At 37.5% G+C, this 21,473-nt stretch overlaps 1 protein-coding gene across 1 annotated transcript in view; it reads right to left on the bottom strand.

The window, feature by feature from the left end:
* LOC145994366 (nose resistant to fluoxetine protein 6-like) overlaps window positions 1-21,473 on the bottom strand; it is a 59,760-nt gene that overhangs the window by 17,813 nt on the left and 20,474 nt on the right. The window contains exon 7 of the mRNA XM_083130481.1: window positions 19,213-19,381. Coding sequence (XP_082986607.1) covers window positions 19,213-19,381 — 169 coding nt within the window. The remainder of the gene's footprint in view (window positions 1-19,212; window positions 19,382-21,473) is intronic.

A 21,473-nucleotide genomic window follows, 5' to 3' on the forward strand; every position in this document is an offset into this window, starting at 1 on the left:
GCAATTTTTAACCTGACCATCTCCGATTTTCATGAAATTTGGGGAGTTGAAACTATGCATAGAACTTAGTAACTATGAAAATTTTTAGTCTCGTGCGTCTTGTAATTGTTAAATTATTCAAGGTCAAAGTTTGCAGAAATTGCCCTTTTTGAGCCCGCTTAGCTATACTAAATGTGCTGTAACTCCGCCCCTATTTCGCCTAGGAAGCTCAAATAAAGCTTATTGTACAGGGAATTGAATAAGCTTTCCAGTGATATATAACAAGCCTACCTTTGGATAAAAATATAATTTTGTCACGTGATCTTGACTTTTGACCTTGAATATCTCAAAACATGTCATCACCAAAAATCGTGAAAAAAATATATTTGGTCCCTCATACCATACTCTAAAACATACCAAAAAATCATTCTGGGACTGCAATGGGATCAGAAGATACAAAATAATATGTGTAACTATGTGACTGATAAAAGCCCCATTATATGAACTATGAAGAGTAAAATGTCCTTTAACACCCCCTACAAAATGTGAAGGAGTTATCCTGGGTATAATTGGTCATAAAAGAAATATGTTAGGCACAGGGAGATTTCTAGCCGTGTGTGTCAAGCGCAGATCCGGCATATTGTTGACCGCCATATTGAATTCAACGCAAAAATTTCAAAGGAAAGGGGGTGATGTGATATATCAAATGAGGCTAGAATTTCACGAGAAATGAAGTGACGAAGGATTTTCCAACATATATTTAACCAGCAAAAATTTATTACTGCATGCTTGTAACCATTTTCTCCTTTTCGAGGTGTTAAAAACAAAGCATTGGAATGCTCCTAACGTGTTAGGAACTCATCGAGATCACGCTGACATCTTGGGAGAGAAAGAAGTATACGCACCATTTCATATGATTTTAATCAGCTACATTCACCAAATAGTTGAATAGTGAAGAATATTGTGAAAAGTATCTCAAACAATTACGTGACACTTCCTTTGGAATGAAAAATTCTTCAGTGACGAGGCTAATTTTTATGTTCACGGTGAAGTTAATAAAAGAATATGCTATACATTTGTGATTTGCTCAGTCGAATGGTTGTTGCTGGTAAGCTAATTATGTGGTATAATGTATGGCGAACGGAAATGGTTGGTCCATATTCAACAACGGAACCTTAAATGGTGAGGGCTTCTTGGATTTGTTAAGTGAACAGGTTTTTTCACCCTTGCTTACGGGATATGGCACTTTTCGAGAGTTTTGAAACAGGACAGAGTGTGACCACACTATGTAGACATTTTCGCAATTTCTTCATGGTAATTTTCTAGGTAGATTGATGGGCACACGGGGATCTATTAAAAGGCCTGCACATTCCCCAGATCTAACATCTTAGGAGGACTTTTACCTTCAGAAACATTTGAAGAGAATGATGCATGCACTAAAAGTCCCTGATATTGACCATCTGAGAGAAGGCATAGTTGCTGCTTGCGATGTTGTTGCACATGCTACATTACCAAATCTTCTATGCGAGTGTGAGAGACGTCAACGAGTGTGCTCACAGGAACATTGACAACATTATAATGTGCATATATCGTAAGTGAAAGATATGTGTATAACTTTTTGCTGGCGTAAGATACGTTGGAAAATCCTTCGTCACATCATTTCTCATGAAATTCTAGCCTCATTTAATATATCACATAACCCCCTTTCCTTTGAAATGTTTGCGTTGAATTCAATATGGCGGTCAACAATATGCCGGATCTGCGCTTGACACACACGGCTAGAAATCTCCCTGTGCCTAACAGTAGTATCTGACCCCGCCAAGGCCTGCCCTCGGGCGATTAATATTCGCAATTCATTTGCACGGGTGTTAATTAATTTGCACTGGTTTTAATTAATTCGCACGTACTTAGAATTCATTTGCAAGTACTTAGAGTACTTTACATTTATGTATTTGCATGTTTATAACTTTTTATGAATATATAATTATTTATTTTATGAAAAATATGTATATAGAAGGTAATTAGAGGTACTAAACGCTATGCATATGTTTTTATATTCATTACTGCAAAGTATGTAATGTATAAATCGATAATAATTAATGTTTATAGTATTGAAAATAAGTTTTCTATGGTTTATGAACCGCTATGAACGGTGGTAATGGGTGTAGGTACAGGTCCAATTACGATTGGGGACGGTCCTGGTATTCGAACCCGCGATATGTAATATTATTAATTAGTACTATGTAATAATGTATGTTATTATGGTATGAAACACGATGGTACGAGATGCCAGACAGGAGACTGTCTCAGAATTTCGACTCCGCTCTGATGCCAGACAGAGAGAATGAATTAATATTCAGCGCAGGTATCAAGAATGAAGCCTCTGTTAATGTAGGTCAAGGCGAAAGGGTTTGCTGACGAGACGGGTTGTTGTTGTGATGGGAGAAATATACAACAAGTCATTTTGGGTAAAATAAATTGGTTAGAGAAACGAACCGCTTCGATTTCAGGTGGAAAAAGAAAATGTATCACGGGGTGATTGTGTCCCTTGAAAAAATACAAGAGATTGTAAAATGCTAATTTTAAAAGTCTCCTGCTAAGCGGAAACTCCCTCTCTGTGTGGGTGTGGTGGGGCGATACGGACTTTAAAATAGTAATCGCCAAACCAGGTAGAGAATTTGGACGAAAAAGGATTTTAAGTTAAAAGGACATGAGGTGAAGGTGATATAATTCAAGGCGGGTGGACGTAAGGAATTTATCTAATGGAAAGAGAGGCTGTGGGTTTTAAATTTGGACTCGTAGAGTTAACGAGGCAGCGAGAATTTAAAGAGATTGTTAGTTTTCAAGTATTGAAAATAAGGGTGGGTAGAAAAGGCTTTGATTTTTCGGCCTTGAACCTTTGGGGTATTTAAACTTGGGAATCCGAATTTGACCGCACATTTCTACTTTTTCTATTGAGTTTGGTGTTGTGTTTGTTTTCTGAGTTTTTCTTCACCATGATGATCCATGTTGTAAGTATTGCATTTTTTATCTAAGTACAAGTGTTATACGAGAATGGAATTTGACTAGTGTTTTATTGTAAATACAAACTAACTTGTCAAGTTCTATCTCGGTTGTGTTTTTTTTGTTTAGCGGCAAAGTGTTTAGCGTGGCGAGACGGAATAAAAGTGAATTGTAGTAACACTCGCGATTAATGTATTTGAGATTTGTGCAAGATCCCTAACAAGGATCGAACCTAGTACCGTTTGCACCAACAATATTAGCTTTTTTTTTTTTTACTCTACATATAACTATAAACCTTTTATTTTTTAAAAGAAATAAAACACACAAGTCTACTACATACAAGTTTATTGTTCTAAAACTAATCTACTACAAAATAAATACAGAGTCAAATTAATTTTACAAATTATTTATACATAGCGTTTACACAACGCTTTACAGTTTTTTATAAGTCAGGTTATACATATACAGAATACATAGCGTTAACACAACGCTTTACAGTTTTTATAAGTCATTTTGTACACATGTTGTAATACATAGCGTTCACACAACGCTTTTATTTTCTCATTCATTTTGTTATGTACCCGCACATGTAAACCATATTCAAATGACAGTGTTACTTTTATAGAAAGTTTTTTCTATGGCGTGTCAATCTTGACACGCCAGAAGTTTTTCATTTTTCTCACACCAAGTTCACATTCAGAACATGTAGGCTTGGGATAATTTTCTACTGTTGCTTGTGCAATAGAGAAAATAAGACACTGGTCTTCGATGCACTATTCACTGCAGGCACACTGTAAATTAATTAAAGGCACTTGAGAATTTTGTCCATACAATTCTGTCATTTCTTTTTAAGTTTGTTCCAAACAATGACAGAAAATAGGTTAGGGGTAACTCACGGCACATATAATGTAAAAACATAATACAATAAATTCCACACATTGATGAGTTTGGGTTTTGAACCACCGTTTCACTGATGCACCATGATATACAGTTCTTTTTTATAAATTTTAGTACATTTGCACTAGGAGGCTGACCAAAACTATCATAGTACATGGCCTCCTTATCACTGTTTATAAACAAACTTGTCCAGTGTATCCCTGGTCCAGATTCATTGTCGGTGTTAATAATCAATGCAGCAGGCAATTGCACATTTTTTGGCAATGTGTTATTAGCAAAAACACCTCGAAAAATAAAAGACAGACATTTGTCTGATTGAACAGTTTTTTCAATTTCAATGTTATTCATTGTTCACTATCCGAAAATGCACTATTTTCGGAAGAGCAACCTTGCTCGGATAAGTAATACACACTTGAAACGTCGTTGTAAAACGAAGCTAAAGAGGAATATCCACTCTCTGATGTTGAGGTGTTCTGTTTAGGTGCAGTCCTTGTGGCTTCTCCTATAATATGCTGTTGAAGCATGAAGCTACGAAGATAAGATGCGTATAAATGTGCGTCTCTAAGAGCACATTTGATTGTTCTTAATCTGTGATAATTGCGACAGCAATTTTGTGCAGGGAAGGCTAACAGTGACGCTTTAGGGCATCCTAGGTCCTCGAGGTTAACCACAGTGCGGTGAAGTATTGTAATCAGAAACTTGCATTTATCAGCTCCAAAAGAATAAATAACTGATGCGTTTTTGGTGTACTGGGAAAGTACGGAAACCAATTTTGAATAGCAAAGTTCACCGATAGGCCATTCGAGAGAATGCTTGTTTTGTGTTTGCCACATATTTTCGTTTTTTGCTCCAATATCTAAAGTATCCCATTCGTAAGGTGGTAGAAATATCCATGATTGCATACTATCTGAGTCTGCATCGACTATAGCTAGTTCTTTAGGAATAAAATTGCCAGAATTGTCTCGGAATCCTTGAAAATCAACGACAGCCCTCATATTGTGATCCGTACTCCTTCCTGGCTGGTACTCAACTGATTATTATTTTGTATTATCTGGGAAAATACCTCTATGCTTGTCTATTTGGAGCAGAGAATCGAACTCTCCATAAATAATGCACGTGACCGCCGTAGGCAACGGCGCAGAGAATGACACTTTAGCACTTACACTCCCATCGCGTAATATGTCCCAAGTAGAGTCAATTTCCATTGTGGGTGAAAGAATAAAGGGATACAAAGCAAATCCATTATCAAAATCTTCTCGGGAGAGACTATTTCCTGTATCCTGGTAATGTATTCCCGTTCCAGAGAATAAATTGTAATATGCTTGGATAATATTTTTGTCTGTGAAGCTGGGGCAGAGAGGTTGGTTTGGAATGGTTCTAGTTCCAACTTGGAGTTGAATTTTATTCAATCCGAAATGATGGAAATTAAAGGGGTTTTTATGTATTTGACCATTGAAAGCTGAATTTTCAACAAAACCTAATATTACACGTTTAGGAACAGTACCTAAAAATATATTATCTAGATTATAAGAAGTAATATTTTGAGGGATAGTTATTGATTTTACTTCCACGCGTGTAATTGGGTATTTAGCTGTAGTAGTTTCAAGAGCATTTGCATGAGCAAGACCTATATCTGGAGATACAGTAACTCTTTTTACATAAAGAGAAATGTCCTGTATTTCTACACGATAAGAAGAATTCTCGGCGGCCATCAATGAAAATGCATCGTTTGATCTATGTAATTTAATTCTCATGGACACATTGTTCAAGAGAAGACGAGGTTGGCACATAAAATCAGAATACAGTCGCCCATACATGTCGAATGACCGACTTTGCGCAGCAAGACTCATTCGTTTTTCAATTCCTTTATTTTCAGTTAGATTTTCTAATTTCCCAGGCGTATCGCGATACCAGAGAGCAGCAGTGAGATGAGATTTTTTAGCCTCATTAGAATAGTTGAGTAATGTTTCAATGTATGCCCTGTAAGCGTAACACCCTGCAGAGGACGAAATCAATTTGTCATTTAACGAAACGTCGACCTGACTGAATGCTGTATGTAGAAAATTGTTTCCGGGGGCAACCAGGTTATCGGCAGCTAAGGCCGTACCATCTGGTTTAGTTATTTTACATTTTAGGTACAGATAAATGTGTGCTGGATCAATGTATTCCCCACTGTCTCCAGTAATGGCAAACTCGACTGGACTTTTACTAGTTAAAGATGAAATGGGACGATACTCCACTAAACAAGAATTTTCAATGCTAGTTTGAGTTAATGGCAGAGAAAACAAATCCAATTCTGTATTTGTGCATTCCGATGAGTTACAGTTTACTAACGACATGGTAGTTAATTAGCGAATATATCTCTGTGTACCCTTCGCCTCTTTTTGCGTGACTGGCAGGTAATAAAGGGTGGTTCGAATTTTATAGTTTTACCCTTTCTTTTTTGTCTCCCCTTTCCTGAAAGAATCTGAGAAATTTTTCTCTCGCCTTTTTCACGAAGAGCTTCTCCCGCCTGATTTACACGATCTCTGAAAGATTGTTTGAGAGGCCTGTTTTGTAGAACATCCCCAACAAATTCCATTCCCGATTGTAATGCTTGATGGCCAATTGCTTTAGCACCCTGTTTTAATAAAGGGGCCGCAAAACGAAACAAGCTTTTAAATATTGAACCGAGGGCTCCGTGGCCTTTTTGATAGGGAGGACCAGAAAAATAAGGTAAACCTGTTCCCGCCTGGTTGAGATAATAATCTCGATACAACTGACGTCTATCGTATCTCATTGTCGCTTGAAATGTAGTTTAACACTCAGATCTCCGAAGGCAAATGAGAGTTTACGACCTGTGTTGTCTCTTAAAACTATTTTTATTGTATCAAATAAATATTTCGATACAGGCATATAATGAACGGGGTTAAATATTATAGATTGTGACCGACCATAAGGGACCGAAGAAAATGTAAACATTCTTAAAAGAGGTGCCTTTGTATCTCCTACAAACTGGTAACTGAGTACATTAGTGTATACTAAAACCTGCTGGGGATAACCAATATTTAGGTTGGTCTGTTTCGAACTATGCTGTTGTTTAACAAGATTTCTATTTGGTTCGAATCCTAACTGCAGAGCCAAAATATCAGAGAGGTTCAGTGTAGATAATTGTGCATTGTATTTTCCCTCAACAATATTGCTGGACGGGTTATAACCGAATCGAAATAGCCCTTCTCCAATATGATCTTGATTTAAAACTTGTAAAACAGACTCCACACTTGAATAATATCCAGGGGGAACGATTGTTTTACCGCTCTGTTTACTTGACTGATCCGAGTCTTGGTTATAATAAGTCCACATAATTTCATTTTGTCCTTTTTGAATATTAAACAGACTGTTTGTGAAATGAATTTCAGACAGACCCACTAACCAGCCTCCAGACTCGAGCTTAACAGCATTAGAAAGTTTAGTTAAAAAATGAGAAGGTGTATTAGTCGGAAAATATTTTTGGATGCATTTGAAACCAAAGTTACATAGTAATCATTATCACTGCCTTCAGAAATCATTATTTCACTTTTTTAAAATGTATTGTAACGCTTGACGCTCCAAACTCAAATGGAAGCAAAGTTCCATGCTCTGTTTTTAATATAATTTCAATTGTTTCAAAGTAACGCTTCTCTACTTTTAGATACTGCCTGGGCTCAAATATATAACTTTTTATTGCTCCATATTCATAATCAACCACACTAACCGTTCGTATTACGGGACCTATATTTGCTTGATATTTGACAATATCTGTGCATATGTTGATTTCACGGGGGATATGATAATCTAAATTACAAGGATAAATATAACTTGATCTTGCCGTACCTGGACCAATAACCGAATGTATAGATATTTCTGACTTGGGAGTATCCAACGAAAAACCAAACACTGGAGCTAATTGTGGAGATATATACAATTTCATAATTTCATCTTCCTCTAGTGTTGTTTGTGTATACATACTATGCGTGGACAAAGTATAGCCAAATCGGACATGTTGAGCAAGCAGTTTTCTTTTTGAAGGGGGAATATTGTTTAATAATAATTGAATATTGGAGTAGTAACCTTTAGGAACTATACTTTCACTATAAAAAATTTGGTCCTTCTTTTTCGGTTTAAATTGATATGAAATGCTATTTGTATCGGAAACAATATTATAAAAACTCCAAGTTAAATGAAGCTCTGTGGCCGCCACCACCCATTGTTCATTTAATTCTATTGGTTCGCTCAGCTTAGTACGGTAATGTGCTATTTTATTATCAGGAAACAAGTTCAAGTTTACATTGGAAGGTAATGTAACGTAGAATTCGTCCACCGGCATAATGGCAACTAACCTAAACACGCGTAATATCTGATTTATGTACATAACTTGCACATGCGAGGGGGTAGTTTTTCCATTTTACTAGGACAAAGTCTCCCTTTCGTTTTAGAATTTTCTCGATAGTAAATGGCTTGTCTGGATCAAGTGTAATTTTTTGTAATTCTGGTTCATAGAAAATGCCTTTGACAGGATCGTTACTCCAGTCTTTTATACGATATGTAGGGGGATCAGTACTCATACGATCGCTAATTATAAAAATTTCCTCTGTCCAACTAGGTAGATATCCTTTCTCGAATTTCATTTTGGCTTTACTTATCCTTACGTAGTTACCGATATTAAATTTAAATTTGATATTATTGGTTTTTTGACTTGTATTGTTTCTAGACTGAGACCAGACCTGCAGCGCATTATTTTCGCTCATTTCAACAGGAGCCATTTTTATAGAACGGTGATACGAGTGATTATATGATTTTACTACAAGGGGGAGAATATCTACATAACGATATGTATTATTGGCTGAGAAGTGTTTATACAATTTTGATTTTAAAGTACGAATAAATCGTTCCACTACTGCTGCCTTTAGTTCTGAATAAACGCTATAATGAATAATATTGTACTTGTCAAACACTTTTTTCACTTGAGCGTTATAAAACTCTTTTCCTTGATCTGTCTGGGAGTAAACAGGAGGATATTCTAACATGTTTATAATCTTAGTGATTGCTTTTGCCATAATTTCACCCGTTTTGCTTTTCACTGGTATACAGAACGCTTGCCTTGAAAACACGTCAATTGCACAAAGTATATAGCGCATACCGTCATTGTACTTGGCGATATTCTGCATATCTGCCAAATCCATTTGCATAAGTTCCAGGGGAAAAGTGGTTTCGTAACGTTTACGTGGGAATTTTTTTCTAACTGGAACATGTAAAGTATATGCATCTTGTTTTGATAGCCACTCGGAAATATTCTTTTGTGATTGCGTAGAATGTTTGGATAATTTTTCAGTATTGGAAAATGAAGTCGGTAGTTCATGTGTATAATACAATGTTTTAAGATCCATACTTTATATATCTTCCCATATAAACTCAGCTTTCCTATTTCTTGAAGGGGGTGGGGGCGTGCGTGTAACTATATATTCTTTGGGTATGTTTAGAGAATGAAGGATAGATTGGAACTGATCTCTCCCGACAGGATCTCTACTTTTCTTACGGGGGCGAACAGAATCATTAATCAGATCTATGATATTTGAACCCTGAATTCTTTTTCCATTTATGTACACTGTTCCATATGCGTCCCAATTTATATATTGAGAAGAGAATAATCTTTTAAGTAAAAGTTCTGTTTTCTTCTGAACAGTTTTCGGTACTGAAGCAAGAATTTCTTCCCTGAGAGTAACACTAGGAGGGGGGTCGTCTTGTTGCACTGGTTCACTTATTTGTGGCAGCTTATTTTCTTCTTCGATCAATGGTAGGTGTGTGGGAATAGGCTTAGTAAAATTAACAAATAGTCGAAGTGCCTGTTGGTAAAGTTTCCATTTTTCACTTTCCCCTATATCTTCACGTGCTAATATTGTACGAATATTAGAATCTAATCTTGATTCGTGTCTCTGAGCTTTCTCAACGGAGGCATGCATATTAGTGGCAAAGTCCTCGGGAACAAGAATCATTTTTCTCACGCTCATTGTGAAAACAATGCACTACCTAACGCTGATATAATCGGACCGATTAAAAATGGTAAAAAGCCGGCGCCTTTTTGAATTAATATTTTCTTTTTATTTTTGAGCGAAGTGCCCTTCGCCGCTAGTTTACGCAAACTGGCCTTATACTTTTGAAGCTTAGTTTTTTGTACCCCTGAAAGCGGAATATTACCACGTACTGTATTGGCTGCACATTGTCCAAGTACACGAACTAGTCCTGGTGTTGCTCGTTGCAAAAGGCGTTTCCGTTGAATAGGTTTTAATTTACACAATAATTTAAGTGCCGGAGCATGTTCTTTTAGTTGTGATGTCATTCTGACGTTCGCACAAGAAATGGTTTGTTGACATGCTTTCCAGTGGCATAAATAGCCATTTGTTCATCGGGGAAAATATGCGCCCTCATACGTAAAATTTCAGGTGTATTTTGTGTTAAATCGAACATTAAATAACTGTGTGGTGTTTCAGTTGCATTTTGAAAAGCTTCCAAAACACTTTTACTATTGTCAGGTTTGAATTGTCGTGCTAAATGGTATATTTGGTGTTTGTCACGTGGATTTTTGAATATCACAAGATAGTGTGAGTTGAGGCTTATGTCTCTCATTTTAGCACCTTTGTGAAATAAGTTTTGTACTATAAAAATAACACTTATATTTTTGTGATGAGAATATTTCGTAAATATACCTGCAACAGCGGAATCTTTGCTGCTTTCATTCATTAGATCATCAATGACAATTAATCCAGGAGTTTCAATATCCATATTTGCTACATCAGGGATTCCTTCAATAAACTGAATATTTGTATTTTTGCTTAATTTTAATCTGGGAGGAACCGCACCATACGCCCATATTACTGTTTTTGGAACTTGTGTAAACATTTTATGTTTATAAAATAGAAGCTTATCCACAAAAGTGGTTTTTCCACTTTGTGAGGGCCCACAAACCATCATTGCAAACGGGTGTGTAAAACGCAATTCCATGTTGAACAACACACGTTCTCTGCTTGAAGCGCAGACACACAATGGCCCAAATATATACCACAAATTAATTTTATCTTTTCTTTTCAGGATGAAATCAAAAGAGAATGCGATATCTGCTGGGAGGTGGGATTTAGGGGCAAAAAGGCCCTTATGGACCATATAAGTGCAGAACACCGCCTGCGCCTGGTGTCCCGTCCCTCGTCGCGTCAGAGGCGGCGAAGAACATCTGACAGATGTAGTGTCTGTGGAAGACAAAGAATTGAGGGGGAGTGCCCATGGATAAAGACCCAAATTGAGATTTTGCAGATGGCCCTTGGACTGTAAAAAAAAAAAAACAATAAAAAAATAAAAAAACACTCGTTTTTTATTTAGATTCCATATGGAACCGTTTCAAAATTTTCAATTTTTCTTCGTTTCGTGTGGACTGCTTGGTGAGTTTTCTGCTCAGATTCAGAAACAATTTCAAAATTGGCTTTTCGTTTAATTTTACGGGGGTTCTCAACAACTCGCTTTTCAATTTCCCCTTTGACCAGTTGCTTAAAATAATCAAAATTAATCTGGAGTCGAGTTCTGTAATTCATGGTAATGCCCCTTACTTTAATAACATGTTTCTCATCCTGAGGATCATGTTTTTTCACCATTTTATATGCATAGTTTTTGGGACCACCACCCAAAAAGCATGTAATTTGGTAGGGCTCTTTAATCTCATCCGTCATTTCACCAAGAAATGAGCCTGTAGGAATAAGTTTTTCATGTTCTCTTTCTACATAGAACACAGAGTCCGTATCCACGTAGTGAATACTTTCCTTGACTTTGTCCATAAAAGAATATAAGTGCATTCTTCCATAAGCAGTAATAAACGCAGAGACAAGTACATTTGAGAGTACTAACGGTTCATTTTTGCTTTCCAGATCAATATAATTCACTAATAAACAAGATTCGGAAATAGGAACAACATTACTGATTTCATACTGCGGATTAAACACTATATCATGGAATTTCTGTTCAGTATTTACAAAAATAGACTTAGTTTTTAAAGGATTTTGGGCAAATTTCCCGTACAAAGAATTCAGCAGAATTTTGGAAATAAAACGAAGTCCCGGGTTAAATGCAATTTCATCTTTTACAAGTTGAATTCCCTCACGATCGAAATAATCTTGAATATACTTGTCTTTGTCATTTTCTGAACTGCAGCCGGAAGGATATCCTGAAGACTGTTGTTTCAGTCTAAGAAATGTGTCTACATAGTCTTTGAACACATTATCATTCTGATCAGCCGAAGGAAAATCCCAAATTTCATATATTTTGAGTATTTTGTACCCTTTTTTTACAGCCAGTTTCAGTTCTTCCGATACCCAGGTGCCATGTAAGTATCTTTCTTTATCTGCGTGTGAACATTGTTCTTGATTCTCGCTTTGTGCACAAGTTCTGCATAAAGCAAACATTAATTTGTTATTGCACGACATGCCCAGTACTGGTAAATATAAATCTTTAGGGGGGAGAATATCACATTTTACAACCCCAAACACATTATCCAAGGTAGGAAACTCTGACGTGTAAATCACTGGTTTCCCTGTAGGCATTTTTCTTTGCTTCATCATTGCAGGGTAAAGGGAAACTACATCTAGCAGTTTCATGCTCGTATTTTCATTCTCTTGTTTTTCATAAACTGCCCTGAAAAGTTCAGTGCGTCCCCCATTAAAAGCTTCTTTTGGGATAAGTGGGTTATTCAGGGAATAACAATTCTCAGCAATAAATTTGCGTAATTCTGGATCTTTTTTAATTTCCTCATTGAATTCACATTCCCATTTTTCTACAACTTTGTACCCCATTTGCTCTAATATTTCTTTACGAGTAACAGTACGTTCGTACCTATGGTCTAGAGTCTCGCCAGTCTCGTTAAGAGGCTTATCTCTGTTGTCAGGAAGACAAATCCGGCAAGCATGGTAGTAGCACCCTTGGAAACTATAAACAGTTTTGCTTTCTTCATGGAGCCCGTCCAACTTATAACGTCCTATTTTAGCTTCCCCCAGATTCCCTGCGTGTCTTAGAGTGATCTTTTCAGTATTTTCTACCCACTTTAACCACTTTAAGGCAATTAGAGACTGTTGGTCTTGTTCACGAAATCCAAATGGCGGAACTTTAATAAGAGTGTTTTCTTTAAGATATTTACTTCTAAATATCAAAGACGCTAACGACGCAAGAGTCGCGCAGCGAACAAAGCACTGTATTCCAGTCAGATCTTCGATCAGATTAGAGAATTTAATACATGCAGCAGCAAGAATTTCCACATCTTTAATACAGTATTCGCGCAACTCTTTTTGAAAATCAAAAATTTTCCCTGCTTGGACAGTTTCCTCGTGCCATTTTAGCATCTCTTCTCTTTCTTTGGGGGACTTGGAATCTATATCATAATATTGAATATCAGGGAGTGGGCCTACATAATTCTGATTTGCAGGGGTGGAAAACAAATACGGAAAATCGCCTTTCTGCAAATCTTCCGCTAGTCCCAGACTTGCAGGCAGATCTTTCAATTTCATGAGCATGAAATTCAAGGAGTCCCTGAACACTATTTTCTTGGTAATAGACATCTCTATTATTTTCCTACCCTGCATAATTACGGAGGGGGTAATATTCTCTTTAGTAATCAGATAATTTAAAACAAAATGTGAATCATATCGTCCTGCATTATGTGCAATACACACAATTTTATCAAACCCTTCCCTCGGAGTTTGTATATATTGCATAAATTCTTGAATATTAGGGAAAATATAAACACGAGGACCGCACGTCTCGCAGAAATCAGCATCAGTGTCTTTACAGACATGACAAGCTTGCTTAGCAACAGCCAGATTGACTTCGTGTTTCTGGTCATTTTCTCTTTCTACCAACATACACTCAAAATCATAGAAAATATAAAGAAACTTTGCACTTGGTTCGGGCTTAACAGGCTGAATATAGCATTTGTGTGCTGGCTCAACAAAAGCATTACAGCTTTTACAAAAAAATTCATCGCATTTGTGTGGTGTGTTACGCGATCTCTTGTTCACTACTTTGTAACAAACGTTACATTGGTGAATAGATTGGCAAACACTTGATTTCCGCCCTTCTGTGCGCAAATGATTTTCATAACATTCCGGGGACAGAAATTTCCTGTTACATGCAGTGCATTTTCTGGGAATAGTGTTAGTGGCTTCATTGCCATCATGAGTGTATTCACACAATGAACAATACCTAGTGCATTCAGTATGTTGATACTTGTGAGCGAACCCGACTTGGCATTTGGGACAGTAATACTTCTTCACAAGAAGTTTGGGGACAGAGTTGACTATATCAAAATGTTGATCGTGATACAGTAAATTAATCTGTTTAGGGGCGAACGGAGTGGATCGAATAACTTCATACTCCCTTTCCCCCTCTTTCATTGAAAACACAACAATTTGGTACTCTGGTCCCAATTGGTTTTGAAATTTAACAATGTCCTCTACAGTGCATCCATTGGTTGGATCGACGCGTGCTTCATGGCATAACCGTAGAGCCGCTTCTTTGAGTTTATTATCGTATCTACGAAAGGATTTGATTTTGTTTGTGTTCTTGTCGACTTTGGCTTGGGCAAATGCAATAGCGCGTGGCAAGCACAAATTGTCATTGTTAGTCATAATAGTAAAAGCAGTCTGTCTCTGGTTAGGATTGTTTATTGATAGTAAAGGGGCATATTTTCTGTAAAGGGGGTACTTTTTCTTCCCTCTACTGCGCTTGGGTTCGACAATATGCGCCATGCATTTCAGAGAGTTATCTACAAAGAAGGATTCATTGCTGTTCAGCACTTTGGTCACATAGTGTTGAATAATCTTGGGATTTAATGCCGAAAGGCGGCGCCAAGGGATATAAATATCCTTATTGGTTTCATTGCCGAAAATAATCAAACCAACCTGACTGTCCGGTGCCACATCAAAGAAAATCTTTTTCATTAGAAATTGAAACATGGACCCCACCAAATATTCAGGGTCCCCCACAACCTGATTAGGTATTTCAATGGATACCTCCCGCCCTAGCATTCCGAATCGTCTAAAATATCTTTCTCTTTCATCCACAATTGAAAACTGACTTGCCCCCACCCCTAATTGACACATTGCTGTTTGCACTGTCTCGCAGAAAAAAGTCGGATCACATGAAGGGATATCGTCGTGGAAAATAACTCTGTCACACATATCATAGTATGCATTAACGAGTTCTAGTGGGGAAGTATACTTTCCAGAATGAAAATTACATATAATTTCGTTCGAAGTACTCACCGCAGTGTGGTTAGCCTCGTTTGTGGAGCTTGTAGACGCCATCTTTCACTAACAGATCCTTCCAGTCGCACGTGCACAGAAAATAGAATCACCTGTAAAAAATAGAAAAAATAGTTGTAGTACTTGTTCACATTACGCATATTTGTTTCTTGCTTCGGTTCATTATTTGTTTTACGCATTATTTAAAAGCACCATACATATATGTAACAATTCACTTACCTTAATTATAGCTTCTTTTGAGTTCTTTGTCTTCAAATCTCAGACAAAAATCACAAGTTGATATCTTTTCTGACTCAATGCTTCAGAAATACTTCTCAAACTAACATTTTCTCGCTTTTACGCAGTTTTTATACTTCATAAACAAAACTGACGCGTTCTCTGATTGGTTGAAATAAAACCGACGCGTTTTCTGATTGGTTGAAATATAAACCGACGCTTTCTTTGTTCTTGCAGTCTAGTTCACCTTGAACTCCTTTCCATCATCCTTTGTTCTAGTGTTCTCGGTAACCTTGGCATACTTTGACAGAAACGTGTCGTAGCATGCAAGCGACGCTCAGTTTCAGAGATTTGACCCTTGCTGCGCATTCTCAGACATTCTTTGTTGTCTGGTTCAATCCCTCCCCTGCCCTACGGCATTGCATAGCTTTCCCCTGTTCTTGCGTACTGGTTAACCTTGAAAAAACCGGTTCTGAAAATCTACCGACGCGTTCTCTGATTGGTCAATCGGTTCCTCCTTTGTTCTGACGTTCTGACGTCATTTGACCTTGAACGCACTTCCCCAAAATTCCTTTCTCCTCTACCTGCGCGGAATATTAATTCATTCTCTCTGTCTGGCATCAGAGCGGAGTCGAAATTCTGAGACAGTCTCCTGTCTGGCATCTCGTACCATCGTGTTTCATACCATAATAACATACATTATTACATAGTACTAATTAATAATATTACATATCGCGGGTTCGAATACCAGAACCGTCCCCAATCGTAATTGGACCTGTACCTACACCCATTACCACAGTTCATAGCGGTTCATAAACCATAGAAAACTTATTTTCAATACTATAAACATTAATTATTATCGATTTATACATTACATACTTTGCAGTAATGAATATAAAAACATATGCATAGCGTTTAGTACCTCTAATTACCTTCTATATACATATTTTTCATAAAATAAATAATTATATATTCATAAAAAGTTATAAACATGCAAATACATAAATGTAAAGTACTCTAAGTACTTGCAAATGAATTCTAAGTACGTGCGAATTAATTAAAACCAGTGCAAATTAATTAACACCCGTGCAAATGAATTGCGAATATTAATCGCCCGAGGGCAGGCCTTGGCGGGGTCAGATACTACTCCTAACATATTTCTTTTATGACCAATTATACCCAGGATAACTCCTTCACATTTTGTAGGGGGTGTTAAAGGACATTTTACTCTTCATAGTTCATGTAATGGGGCTTTTATCAGTCACATAGTTACACATATTATTTTGTATCTTCTGATCCCATTGCAGTCCCAGAATGATTTTTTGATATGTTTTAGAGTATGGTATGAGGGACCAAATATATTTTTTTCACGATTTTTGGTGATGACATGTTTTGAGATATTCAAGGTCAAAAGTCAAGATCACGTGACAAAATTATATTTTTATCCAAAGGTAGGCTTGTTATATATCACTGGAAAGCTTATTCAATTCCCTGTACAATAAGCTTTATTTGAGCTTCCTAGGCGAAATAGGGGCGGAGTTACAGCACATTTAGTATAGCTAAGCGGGCTCAAAAAGGGCAATTTCTGCAAACTTTGACCTTGAATAATTTAACAATTACAAGACGCGCGAAACTAAAAAAAATTATACTTACTAAGTTCCATGCATAGTTTCAATTCCCCAAATTTCATGAAAATCGGAGATGGTCAGGTCAAAGGCTGTGTTGATTTCGCATGGAATGACTCATATGTGAAATGATTACTACATTATATGAGAAAAATTTTCATATCTTCAAATGCTAAAAACGTCATTTCTGTATAATCAACCATGGACGTGACATAGTAAATATACAATAGGGGCGTAATGGCGACGGATGTTTATTCCTATGATCATTTTTCTGAAATTTTACATTTAATTCTCGCAAATGGGACAGTTGGATTTATAATGCAGCTAATATATAACAGAGAATATGTTGAACGAAATCCAAACGTACGGCAAATGTTGCAAAGCAAAGAATAAATCAAAAACTCAATATGCTGACCAAGCCAGATTAAAACTAAACAACATATTGAGTTTTTGATTATCATGGAAACAAGGCTTAATGGGGTTATAAAAGAATAAATATCACAAAAATGCAGAATAATGTTGAAAATTGGAATATCATTCCCCTTCAAGAAGAGTTTTGATGTTCTGTCTTTCAAAACATTAATTTTAAAAATGTGCTAAAATTTAACTTAATTTTAAAGGGTTTCTTAACTTGTTGTGATGGATCTATGAAATCTTCACTGAAAAATTTGAACCCTACCCTCTAACGTTTTCTCTAACACCATTTTCTTTGAAGGAGCATTACATAATGAAACGTTTCCGGAATGAAAGCCAATCAGAAGCCACATATCGCTGGAGGTTCTGCAGCACTATAGGGTTTGTAAATACGCGTACGGTATTGACAGCTTCTTCGCCCGACCGAATATCGCACTAACAGGCAAAACGAGCGGCATACACTCGAAGCCCAGTAGTACATGCATAACAGTAATTTGTCTGTTGTAGTGGGCTCTCAAATATGGATCGTGAAGTGAAAGACATAGTGAAATTAAATCTTAAGTGAATATAGACATCATCTCCATGTTTAAAATGTAGTTTAGTCTATCTTCCAATACACAGTGCTATATGAAAATGAAACAGATGATTGTGGGCTGAAACAATCAATTCCATTGTATACGCCCGATAGTGAGAGACTTGCGAGCGAAATTGAATCCATATGCAATCTAATGGCGACAGTAGTGGCAGAAAATCGAAGTAAAATAAACCAAATCAATCAATCTATCTATCTTACCTCTCTTTCTCTCCCTCTGCTTTTCTTCTCCCTTCCTGTATTCTTCTAATTACCCTATAGGTCTCTTCCCCCCCTCTATCTTTTTCCTCTTTACTTTTGCCCTCTCGATGTCCCTCTCCTCTTTTCTCTCCCCCCCTCTCTCTCTCTCTATTTTCACCTCCATGTCTCTTTGTCTCTTTTTCTCTCACTCTGTCAGTGTTTCCACTCCCTCTATCTCTTATTTTCTCCCTCAATTTAGTTTTCTCTTTCATTTTTCCCTCTCCCTCCTCTCTTTTCCTTTTCCTTTTTACTCTTTCTTTTTCTCTCCTTCCCCTCTCTCCTCTCCTTTTAAATATGGATTGTTTCTCTCTCTTCCTCTTCCTTTGTTCTCTTTTTCTGCCTGCCTTCCCGATGGCGTGTCGTAGCCTTGAAATCAAGGAGTCCCGGGTTCTATATCTGGTGGAAGCACATAGGGGTTCGGATCCCAGTTTAAAATGTAGGTCCAGTCCCGATTAGCCTTACTGTGCACAAAGTGAACTTAAAGCACCAACTCAATCAATCTTTCTCTGCCCGTTTCTCCCTCTCCCTCTCTCTCCCCCTTTCTCTCTTTCTTTCTACTCTGTCTCTTACCCCCTCTCTCTCGGTCTTTTCCCTCTTTTTCTTATTCTTGCTCTCTCGCTGCCTCCCCGCTTTCTCCCTTTCTTTTCCTATTTCCCCTCCCTTCCTTATCTCTTTCTCTCTTGTTCTATCAGTCTCTATCTCTGTCGTTCATTTTCTCTCGGTCGCTCTCTTCCACCTCTTCTCTCCCCCTCTCTCGCACGCACTCTCCCTGTCTCTCTCGATTTCTTTCTTACTCCATCTCTGCCTATTATAAAATTTCATTAAGTAGAATTCGAAGATTTTTCCACATAACCATAACACGTTTTACCAACATATATATCACATATAATTATCGACAGTATCATGAAAATTAATAAAAATAAACTTTACTCGCCATGTTTCCTACGTCGAGGTAATTTTGCAAAAAAAACACATTCATCCACCAATTCTTGGCGCAAGCGTCAGTCCATCTTACGAATTCCCTATTCCAAAGTGGGCCATTATCGATACGAGACAATATAGTAGCATAAAGAGCTACCGTGAATAGGTATACGGGCCACAATCTGAAACAATATACAAATTAATAACACAAGAGAAGTGTAACAAAATTCAAAAATTTTTAAATTTTCAAAAATTTTAAAGTTCATGCTCTGTTGATAACATATTCAAAAAGTTTCATAGTAATGAAAATAAGAATGTTGTGCATGTAACCTGGAGTTGGTTGCATGTTATTTTAGTTATTGAAATTATTTCCAGTACAGCAGATTTTAAACCGGAAAAGAACAATAGTAAAACCACAGATAAACGCCCAGAAGTGAATGCACGCGCATCCTAGCGGTCGATTCCAGAACTCCTTGCAGACAGTAATTCATAGTGCAAAAGGTTTGCTGCCCGAGTTCAATATCCGACTATAATACTTTCATTTGTTGTAAAACTAATGTTAACAAAGAAAACTAAACAAATGTGTACAAAGATTGATCAGTACTCAATTTCACAATAGCATTACGTATGTACAATGTTTTGTAAGTTGGTGATAAAAGACGATTCAGAGCTGAAGACATGTATTTGGTTTGAGATGATGTTGAACTGATTAGGTAGCCTATGGAATAATGAACGTTGTATGAGAGTCTGGGAGTTGCAGTGTGAAAAGTTTCCTTGCTCTGTGTTTTATGTCCAGGCACTTTGAGGGAAATTCGTTTAGTGGGATGCTAAATATTAACTTTCAATTAATGAGCTCTTGTAATAATTTGATATCTCTAATGTATCTCCGAGATTCTGGGATATTGATGTGTAAGTTATCAAGCACATCTCTCTTGGATAGATGTGTCACGACCGGTACTCTATATCGAACGATGGAGAGGAAAAAGCTAAAATACTGTCGATCTGAGGTATGAGAATGGACAGCCATGTTGCAGATGTTTACCGAGTATTGTAGAATGGGGGACACAAAAGTTTTAAAGTAATTGAAAATGTTTTCGGGTTATGATTTCGGTAGCATACGCATTGCCTTTTGAGTGATGATTGAGATGTGATTTTCGAAAGTGAGTTTTGAATCTATAAAGATACCAAGATCTTGGTGATGTGCTTCTTTCAGGGGCGGTTGGCCCTATAGCGCACAGGATCAGTGAACCCCCAGTAATATACGATAATCGCCTCGAGAATGAACAATAAACAATGTCTTTACATTTTCACATTATTTCGCTAAAAATCTACACAATAAGTCATGTATTTGTGCCCGTAACACAGCGAACTCTCTTGGTGAGAAGAAGAAACCGCGAATCGGCCGCCCTGATACAGACCCTCAGTTGAACCCCACAGGACACCTCGTGCCATTGTGAAAGCTTCGCGCGGGAGCAGAAGCTCGAGGAAGGTATAGGGCAAAATACATGAAACAGGATATTGCAGAACCTATGTCTCCACCCAACGGTCATGCGCAGTTCGTTCTCTCGCAGAAGCCGCGGGAAAAGGCTCCGTTCTCGCTGCTTCCTCCCTTCCAGTGTTGCTGTGTGCGGTTCAAGTTTGAAGCGCACACATTACATATTCAATCTTCTCTTTGTGTTATTTTTGCACCGAACTTCTTGGAATAAATGCAAGATTGTGGCAGAGATGGATGAGTGGAAACAAATAAAAGCTGGAATCAGATGCAATGAATTAAAATAAAGGAGATACATTACCAAAATAGCTCGTTCATGCATTCAGAGGTTTTTCCTTAAAGGTGGAAACACTAAGGGTTCGCGAGAGAGAAAGAATGGCGCGAAGACGTGACTCGCTGTTGCTCGGTGTCAATGTCTCAAGTTTGTTAGTTTTTGAAGTGCTTGGATACTTTTTGGAATGTATTAAGTGATGCTGCGAGTGAAGAGAGGGATCGACTTTACCTAGGTTATATCATTTGAAGCAGTGTAGGCGTTGCTGTCCGCGCAGGTAAGAAATGGCCGATAGAAATGTACGTAACAAACTTCCTTGTCCACTGAAAAAAAGCGTGTGCTGGTCGACCAGCCCCAAATTTATACAAAGCTGTCGCGTATTAATGAAAGGGTCTCAGGTTCGATTTCTATTATGCACATGCCATTAGTTGCCATTTCCCTTTAATAAATGTAGGACCAGTTCCGATTAGTCGGCATGGACGTCCTGAAGGGAAAAGGGGGGCCGCCCCCC

Source organism: Lepisma saccharinum, chromosome 10 (genome assembly GCF_977018435.1).
Source record: "Lepisma saccharinum chromosome 10, izLepSacc3.1, whole genome shotgun sequence".
Taxonomy (NCBI): Eukaryota; Metazoa; Arthropoda; class Insecta; order Zygentoma; family Lepismatidae; genus Lepisma; species Lepisma saccharinum.